At 43.1% G+C, this 10255-nt stretch overlaps 1 protein-coding gene across 1 annotated transcript; it reads left to right on the top strand.

Moving 5' to 3' along the window:
• Positions 1–433: 433 nt before the first annotated feature.
• Positions 434–9468, top strand: TMEM37 (transmembrane protein 37). Its single transcript, XM_005279850.5, has 2 exons — positions 434–625; positions 5430–9468. The coding sequence occupies exons 1-2, from the start codon at positions 605–607 to the stop codon at positions 6000–6002; spliced, it is 594 nt and encodes a 197-aa protein (XP_005279907.1). The 5' UTR covers positions 434–604; the 3' UTR covers positions 6003–9468.
• Positions 9469–10255: the final 787 nt, after the last annotated feature.

Genomic DNA, 10255 nt, shown 5'->3' with positions numbered 1-10255 from the left:
GTCACTGAACTGGCCAGAGCTGCTCAGGGGTCCAAATCTTAGGTCCAGGAGGACCCACCCCTGGTGTGGACCAGGGAGGAGAAAGGCCTCTGGCCCTGCCCAGGCTGGAGACCCCAGACCCCCTAGGGACAGAGGGGAGAGACCACGGGTTCCGGTTGCTGCTGTCCAGCTGCCTCTCCTTCCACCCCCCGCTTCCCTCCCTCGCCCTCGCCCCTGCCCCCGGCTGCCTGCCGCCGCCCGCGCCCTTTCCTGGCTCCCCGCAGTCGCTTGTTGCTCTGCTCGGAGCGCTTCGCTAACCTCCGCCTCCCTCCTTCCCTCCCTCCTTTGTGGCCGCGGCCGCCTCCCCCGGGCGGCTCTGCTGCTGACTCAGCCAAAGGGGAGGCTCAAAGGGCAGCAGCCAGCCCTGCCTTGCCGCAGCCCCCGGCTTCCCTGACCCCGGCGGGATGTTGGCCGGCTGGCTGCTGCCCCCCGCTGTCCCGGCCGGGACCCTCCAGCTCTGAACTGGGCGCTGGCAGCGAGAGCTGGTTGTCAGCACCTGAAGCGAAGCGAAGCGAAGCAAAGTTTCTCTCTGGTCTCCTCCTCGCGGCAGGCAGCCGGAGCCAGCATGACAGCCATAGCGGTGCAGGTAATGAGGGGACACCGGGGCCCCGAGTGCCTGGCTGGGGGGAGAGCTCGGCTGTTTTGACTAGACACATGCAATCAGTGTTGATGCAGAGACGCTGGATTCCTGCTGTGTTTTTTTTCCCTTTGTTCTCCCGCTGGAGGCTTAGATGTTTATCACCCTGCGAGCTGAACTTGCTATGCTGAGTTCTTGCTACCTGTTGCTGTTTATAGTCTTCTTTGTGCACAAAAAAACCCACAACTTTCTCCAGATGTACCTTTCCAGGTCCCTTTTTAAATAAAAAGGAGAGCTTCTCTAAGAGCTCCGTACAGAGCAGAGTATTGGTACATTAGTCTCACCCAAATAATGGAAAGTGACCGGGGTTAGGAAGGGACCTATTGCCTTCGAAATCTAATCTGACCTTTCCTAGGAGAGATTTCTTCATTACCGCAAAGTGTACCCAAAAGCTGTATTCTTACTGTTCTGTGTCTTGGTTTAAATCCTCTCAATGATCATTTAACACCAAGCCTTCCTTTTACTAGCTACAGGACAAACTAGTACATGGTTATTAGTATAATATGTGGCTGGGAAGTGCCTAGGTCTGGAAAAATGACTTGCACCATACTGTAACAACAAGAGTTTGCTCTTATTTAGAAAGCAAGAGATTTTATAAACAAGTGGCTATAGTGTGAGACTTGTCTATCCAGTTAGTCCTAATACTAATTAATAAATCAAAGTTGGTCCATTTCCCTTCCCTACCCCCACAGTATTGTGTGTTGTTTACAAAGTTCTCCATCACTGACATGTTACGTACACTTCAGCAGTATGACTCTTCCTCTAAGCGTCTTGTGACGCTTTATATGAAAGATGATATTTTCAAAATAAAGTACATCAGTATGGTGAAGGGAGGTGTTTAGGCTTGTGACGGAGGGAACTCGCTGACAATGAGATCTCTTAAGCAGTGGAACACTGTAATCTCCCAAAGAAAGTGAGTGAAGCCCCCTTATTTGAGAAATGTAAAACCGGACTGGACCAAACTGTAGAACACATTCGGGAAGAATCAGTCCTGCACTGGCAAGGAGACTGACAAGCTAATCAGTCTATACACCCCTAGATGGGGTCGGGTGTGGATTACAACATGCAGGGCTGCACTACTCTGAAAGAAGGCTTGCTGTTTGTGTGAGAACATACAAATTGATGCTAGTAGCAGTAACTTACTTTGTAAGTACTTAGCAGTAGTTAGTCATTTGGGGATTTAGTTCTTCTTATTAAGCCCATCCATGTCAGAACCACCATATATGTCACTCTGAGATATCCAATTAAAGCTAGATTTCATTTCTTTTAAAACAATTCCATTTATTTTAAAAATGTATACTGACCTTATCAGTGTAGCATGTGGTGGGAATAAAACCAGATAAATATTAGGTTCCAGAGTAGCAGCCGTGTTAGTCTGTATCCGCAAAAAGAACAGGAGTACTTGTGGCACCTTAGAGACTAACAAATTTATTAGAGCATAAGCTTTCGTGGGCTGTAGTCCATGAAAGCTTATGCTCTAATAAATTTGTTAGTCTCTAAGGTGCCACAAGTACTCCTGTTCTTTTTGCAGATAAATATTAGTTGGTAACAAGCCAAACTCATGCCCACCTTTACCACCACCCCAGAAAATTAAGTATTCCAAGCACATATAAAGGAAGAATGGTCTGCTAGGGGTTAACAGGTAGGCCTGGAAAACAGGAGACCTGAGTTCTATTTCTAGCCCGGACACAGACTTTCTCTGACCTTGGGCAAGTCACTGCATTGCAAAGTTACTAAGGAGATTTAAGACCCATGAGTAGGAGATACAGAGTCCAAGGTTTTATGCAGCCTGGGTGTATTTTGTCTTTAGCTATCATGGAATGCATGGTTGAAAACCTACCTAAGGGGAGAGTGGGCAAGTGCTGGGGGATGGGGGAGGAGAGCAGCAGAATGCAGGGAGGCACGGAACAGCCTGTGTTTTTGGGCTTTGGAGGCACCTGCTCTCACTGAGTCACAGGCAGTAGATTGGCAGGGGTAGTGTTATAAAATATTCCCTGTCAGAATGTGCTACTTTGCTGTTAGTTGAGCACGCTTGAGTGATACACAGGCAACCCTAGGCTACTGCAATAGCCATACTTGCCCCAGGCACCCAAATGCTATTTGCACAGGGGATTGGAGTAAGTTAATGCTGACCTAGTCAGCAATGATGTGCATGCTGTTTAGTAGTATATAATATGGTATTTTTGGAAGGGACTGACAGTGGAAGCTGCTGAACACTTTTGAAAACCTGACTCTAATTGTGGGTATTGAGCACCTGAAAATCGGGCTTTAAGACTGTAATCTTTGGGGCAGGGATTGTCTTTTTTCTTGGGAGTGTGTATTGTTCCTAGTACAATTGGGCTCTGATCTCTGACTAAGAAATGTCAGTTCTGGCTTTATATTCCAGGATAATACAGGATTAATATCCTGGGACCGACACGGCTATAGGTGCACTGCGTAGGCTGATACATGACTGTGCAAGGTTCCAGCATTATGACTCAATATCTTGTGGGTATCTTTGTACAGTACAATAATTTGAATAAAATCAGAGATTGTTTCCTCATGAATAGGATATTCTGTGAACATACAGGCTCTAAAAACTGAGTACACTGAGCACTCACATACGATTTTAAAAACAACTCAAAGGATTAAAGATTTGAGAGTCTCATAAGTAACATTTTAGTGTTCGTGTATTACTATTTTAAAAACTCTTGTTTTTAAAACCCTCTTGGCAGGTTCAGTATAATACTTCTTTCCCTACCGTTTCCATTAGGCAAACAGTTTTTTCCCCACTTTCCTTTTGGCTCATACACCAAACACTGCTCTGCATCATGTGTTTCCTGTTTGTGTTCTAGCACCATCAGCAGTGTTAGCCACACTCTAGGGATAAGGATTGTTAGTGACCTTGTGCCCCATTGGCTGGCTAGTTCTGGAGTGGCAGAGCACAAAGGATTGTTCACCATACAAAATGGGGCTATTTTGACACTTGTGGTTTATTTTTGAGAGAACTGGATTTAAATAATATAGGTCAGATTGTGCTTGCCTTACTCCTACTTTACTAGTAGTCCCATTGACTTCAGTGGGACTGTTTAATATGAACAAGGCTATCACAAGCTCCCCCCCTAGTTCGAGGGTTCAGGCCCACACTCCTTATTCAGACAAAACTCCCATTGCCTTTCACAGAGTGCAGTATTGGGCTGATGATCTAATGGAGAATACTCTACAGATTCCAGTAGTTATAAAGAAGGTCAAAGCATGATCCTAAAGTTATATGGCAGCTCTCTTTCTAATCTCCGAAAAAGCATATTACAAATTGTTTCATGAAGCGAGTTGGCCTGAGTCTCTTTTCACTAGCACAAATTGTATATCAAGAGGAATACCATTGAAATCGATGGTGTAACACACTGGTGAAAAACTGGTAAGTGAGATGGGAATCAGGCCTAGTGAGTTACATTCATGAAGGCTGGGTTTCTATGGAGAATGCAGGAGTTAAAAGAACAGGAGTACTTGTGGCACCTTAGAGACTAACAAATTTATTAGAGCATAAGCTTTCGTGGACTACAGCCCACTTCTTCGGATGCATACCATCTGTATGTGGCTGTAGTCCACGAAAGCTTATGCTCTAATAAATTTGTTAGTCTCTAAGGTGCCACAAGCCACAAAAGTACTCCTGTTCTTTTTGTTTTGCGGATACAGACTAACACGGCTGCTACTCTGAAACCTGCAGGAGTTAATGCACCCCAGCCCCCATTCCCCCTTTAGGCTCCTTTGACAATCTCAGCCTACATCTGGTGCATAGGAGGCATTGTTATCTTTAAGGTTGTAGTCATTTCCACTGGAACCTCCTCTTTTCCATGGCTAGTGCCTTTCTGAAAAATTAATCTTTTGGTCTGAAAGTTTCCATGCTTGGTTTCTGTTCCAAGGGTGACTTTTTTTCTTTTTCTTTTTTTAATTTGAGCAGAATCTCTATGTGGCCATCTTTGAGTGATAGGAGAGTGGGGGAGGGGGGGAGAAATACACATTTCCCAATGTAAAGTAAGTTCTTATTTGCATTACAGTAGTGTCTTAAGGCCCCAGTCCTGACCAGGGCTCTATTGCTCTTGGCACTGTACAAATACACAGTCAGAGACAGTCCCTGCCCAAATCTAAAGTCCTGATCTTGAAAACACGTATGCATGTGCTTAACTTTCCATAAGTGAGTATGTAGTGAGGAGTCCTGCTAAAGTCAGCAGGACCATTCACATGTGCAAATTTAAGCACGTGCATAAGTATTCACAGAATTGGGGCCTAAATGGACAAGACAGACAAAGTGAAGCAGAATAATCACTTGCACAAGGCTGCAGTCAAGCAGGGAAGTCAACACAAGACAGCACAAGTCCCCATACGTTGCTTCAACCACAATACCATGCATCTTCTCTAATTTTAAAGATATATGTACACTGCAGGATCTATGTAGTCAGTCATGATATTAGGTCAGTGGTTTGAGCATTGGCTTGCTAAACCTAGGGTTATGAGTTCAATCCTTAAGGGGGTCATTTAGGGATCTGGGGCAAAAATCTGTCTGGGGATTGGTCCTGCTTTGAGCAGGGGGTTGGACTAGATGACCTCCTGAGGTCCCTTCCACCCCTGATATTCTATGAATTATTATTAAGCATGCATTCCCATAATTTCTAAAGGTCTCTCCATTTTGTTCCTATGACTTAAATATATCTTGAATAGTAACTAAAACAGATGAATTTTGTAACTTGTTTTCTTTTGTAATATCTCTTTTAAGGCACAGAGGTTGCTTGCTCACAGAAGACCCAAGAAATCATTCTTTGAGACGTTCATCAGAAGCCTCATTATTTTATGCGTGGCAATAGCAGTTGTCCTGTCATCAATTTCAGTTTGCGATGGCCACTGGCTTTTTGCAAAAGGACAGTTGTTTGGACTGTGGCACTTCTGCACCATAGGCAACAGCACCATATTGAAATGTGTCACTGATCTGAATCAGGCCAGTGTGGAAGGAATTAATTTTGGAATGATTCTTGCAAGAAGTGTGGTGTCTCTTGCTGTGGTTGTAGCAATATTTGGCCTGGAACTTCTGATGGTCTCCCAAGTCTGTGAAGACACTAATTCAAGACGAAAATGGTCAATGGGATCAATCCTTATTCTTCTCTCATTTCTCCTGTCCTCCAGTGGAGTCCTGAGTTTTTTAATCCTCCTGAAGGACTACATTACCTTCATGGGCTTCACACTGACCTTTTGGTGTGAGTTCATTGCTGCCTGCCTTTTCTTCCTTAATGGAATGAGTGGACTTCACATTAACAACATAACATACCCGTGGAACAGAGCAAGAAAATTCTAGAACTGGTGGGAGTATTCTGCTTTTGTGTCATCAGCTTTGCCAGTTAGACTGGAAAAATCCGTCAAATGAAATTGGAAAAGGACATCAGGTTTTTAAAGTCATTTGCAAAGAGAAAAGGTTTGAGTCAGTCTGAGAATTTCATAGGATGTACCCACAGTTCACTGAGGATGGCTGCAGGGGAAAAATTAAGACCCGCTCTAGTTTTATAATTTTCTGCAGTAGTAGATAACAAAATAAGGAAAGGCTCCTATTTTGTTTAAATTTTAAAAAAGCATCGAAAGTGTTTTATGGATAGAAGACCTGAAAATTGCACTCTATACCAGTTGTTTTAAAGTACTGGGGTCAAACACTCTGGGTGGTGCTTTTGGGTTTGGTATTGCTTTTTCTCTCCCTATCTTCAGTTGCTCTTCTTGAGTATGCGAACAGAGCGTGAGGAGGAATGCATGCCCAGCGTGTTCAGCCCGGCCAATGGAGCTTCGTTTCAGATTGGACAGACTATTTATGTCTGGTCACATTTATTAGCGTGGCATATTGAAAATCTTTATCAGGGTTTCACGCCCCGTCATTCTCTTCACAAGACATGGGGGAAACAGGTCTGAATCAATGTTAATTAGCTCATGTTTTCCAACTGTCATTCGTGTCCCTTATAACTATCCCTTCCATATATAATATATTAGAGGTTTGGGGTATGTACATCCACTATGGTTAGGATATAGGGCCAGAGTCTCATTTTGTCTCCAGCCCCTAGCAGCACAGAGGGACTGGATTGTGGCTATACATGGCCAGCAGATAAGGTGACCAGACAGGAGATGTGAAAAATCGGGACAGATGGGGGGTAATAGGAGCTTATATAAGAAAAAGACCCCAAAATCGGGACTGTCCCTATAAAATCGGGACATCTGGTCACCCTACCAGCAGAGAATTCCATGAGGAAAAGGGAACTAGCCTCTGGCATAAAGCCAGCAGCACCTGCTCCTGCACCAGCCACCCTATTCCAGCCTCTTCTGGTGTAGGCGCTCATGGGATACTTTAGTAAAGGCCAGTGCAGACCAGGACTCAGAATCAGGGAGCTCCAACTGGCTCCCTCATATCCCCACAGGGGCGACTTTGGCCCATAGGGTTAATTAAAGTTTAGCCTTGCTATTTCTGGTCATTCATTTGTCCATTCTCCTTTCACTTCGCTCCCGGGACAAGCATGTCTGAGAGTGTTAAAGTAGCTGATGTGATTTACTCCACCACGGTGACCCTTCACCCTGCCTTTTACCATAGACGGTCAGAATTACTCTGGTTGCACAACACCAATAATTCCCAGTGAGTCAATGGGAATTACTGCACTCCTGTAGCTAGAGAAATAAACTCATTCGCTTTGCCATGTAGAGGCTCTTCTGTGATGAGAGAGAAAATCTGTAGACCTGACAATTTAGACAGAATGATTTCCCCTTGTGATTTAAAATGAGGAAACATCAAAAAATAAACTTCCCCAAAAATGAGGTAACCAGAGGGGCTGATTCTGCATTCACTGAGCGCTGATGTAAATCAGGAGTAACTCCATTGAAGTCAGTGAAATTGCTGGTGTGATGGAGAGCAGAATGCCAGACCTAAGATCTCTAATTTAAAAGATGCGTAAGTTCATTACAGCTTTAAAAACCCTGCAAGTTGTTGATGTAGTAAAATTAGTCAAGCTGTCGACAGTCTAATCAAGTTCCTGCATGGCTGGCAGAAGCAGAATACAAGCATCTGAATTTAATGCTTGGAGCATTGCTCCAAATTCTTTTCAATATCCTTCCTGTTCAAAGTAGAACACTCCATTGACAATGGATTAAAACATTTAGAAAGCGTTTCACAGCGTCTGATAAAATCTATTTTATGTCTTTTGGAAAGATTTTTTTTATTTCTATAAAGACAAATATTTAAACATGTTCCTTCTTCATAGTTATATTTGAATCAATAATTCTTCAGCAAGGCATTTAATCTCCTGTACTACACCAGTTTCTAAAACATACTCTACCCAGTGCAAACACACCAGTATAGTTTGTAGAATAAATGTAGTGGAGAGAAAACGCTATTTATGCGAGCCATGAATAAATGTCATCCTTTGTGCAAATCTGTTCTTTAAGGCCAAGAATCATAAGCACTGACTACATACATTTTGTAATCTTGTACAATGCTCTTAAACTGACCGCTCATTTTCTAATGAGGAAATATTTTCATATTTTCTTTTTAAGAGATGTCAACTTTCACAGAATAAACTCCTAAACCTTTTTGTGTTCCTCATCAGTACGGGTGAGAGTGAGTTTTCAGTCCAGATCCAGATATGTATGTCTTGTTCTGGTAAATGTCCATTGTTCCCTAGCACCCTAGTTTGTATGTCTTCTTGATATGATAATGCACTAAGCTAAGTTACCCAGAGTAACTACTGAATTTTATCTTTTTGCAATATTGGGCCTATTCCTGCATTCCTTGTGCCTTCAGTAGGAATTTGGGATGCACAAGGAATACTAGATACATGCCCCTGGATCTGCCTATGACATGCTGCACTGTGATCCTAGCTGTTTCTCTTATTTAAATAAGGTGCTTTTGCTTCACCGAATTGCAGTTTGTTTAACACAACTAGAAGCTGAACCTGCAACCACTTAACTCATGGAAAGAGTCCCATTGATTTCAGTAGGGCTACTGTTATGAGCAAGCGTTTGCAGGATCAAGCCCCAAATTGTTGCACATGGGTTATATCAACGGCGTCAGTCTGTGGAGTGAGTGCCTTAAGCCATCATTAAGTAGTGTTTCAGTATGGGGTACGGGGATACAAACACAGAGTACCTCTGAGCAGGATGAACCTGGTGATGGAGCACTTGCATGAGATCCATGACCAGTGTATCCAGGGTTTTGTGGAGACACAACGCTTGATGAAATTACATTCCTTCTTGGTAACTTCAAAACAATGGATATAAATGATGTATGCACTTTGAGGCCAGCCTTAACACTAGCAAGAATTAGACCCACGGTGCTCCTGAACTGCTTCTTTTGGGAGGAGGGGAAAGTGGACCATGAGTTGTATATCCCCACTAGTCACATATAAAGAGGAAAAATCAGAGGATGAGTTAGAGTCCACATGGGACACACAACAGTTGCTTGTGCTTAAGGATGGTCCTGTAGAGTTTTATGAATAAATGAAAAGTCTTTTTTTTGAAAAAGTCCCCTACTGAAAGAATTGTGCAAAGTTTCCTTCTATAGCTGGCTTTGTCTAGCAAATTATTGTGCTTGATTATTACATTGTGATTATAAGGTGTATTTTGTTAGTTAATACTGCAGAACAGGCTAGTACTACTGTTAATTTTTCTTAGGCTGTTGCCTGTAATAAATGCCTGTATATACAGTAGTTTGTACCTTTTCTAAAGCCTAAGACAAAAAAAAATTGAAAGTCAATATTCCTGAAGTTGATGATGTTAAATAAACTACTTTGAAATTAGAGGACTAGTCAGTTCAAACTATAATTTGTTTTTATGTAACCTTATGAATAGATCTTATCTGGATTCCTCATTCCCCCCCACCCCTTTAAATATATACATAATCTCACATGTAACAAATGTGTAGGAAGATACACACACTAAAGAGAACTGATCAGAAAGGCAGCTGGAGAAACTATTGCCATTACATCTTGATCTATACTCAGATATGGCCAGCTGGTCTGCTGTGGCCTACACCCACTTAATATCTCTAAATCGGAGACTACTCATGTCCCCCTTAGCCTGACAGTCAGGCCAGCTCTCTGTGAGGGGAAATGCAGTCTGCAGTGTTTCATGTAGATTAGGGGCAACACCCTTGCCCCTGCATAGACACACACACACGCACCTCCCTTCTACTACATATTGTTTTACCACAAAATTCTATATTGTCTCCTTTCATGTATTTTCAGTCTTTCTCCTTGCCCTCACTAGGCAACCACATTACAAATGTTGTTGCCTCCCTTCCCATTTTTATATTGGTCTTTGAGTTTGGGATACTGGCAACTAAGTGAAATATATAAGAACGACCTGATCTCTGTTCCAGAAGTTTTATTCGGAGGTTGTGGTGCTAGGAGCTAGGTCCCAGGATTGTGAGTTAGGACTCCTGGTTCTACCAACAAAATTTACATGTGGTTGTAGGCATGTAGGAGGGTGTGGCCCTCCCTCGCTGTCAGTATCTGAGGGAGGCCACGCCCCTTTGCTGTCACACCCCTGGAACAAGTCTTAAAAAAGGGGGAAGTTAGCAGTCTC

This window comes from Chrysemys picta, chromosome 11, assembly GCF_011386835.1.
Source record: "Chrysemys picta bellii isolate R12L10 chromosome 11, ASM1138683v2, whole genome shotgun sequence".
NCBI lineage: Eukaryota > Metazoa > Chordata > Testudines > Emydidae > Chrysemys > Chrysemys picta.
This window is presented reverse-complemented; position numbering and strand designations above follow the sequence as displayed.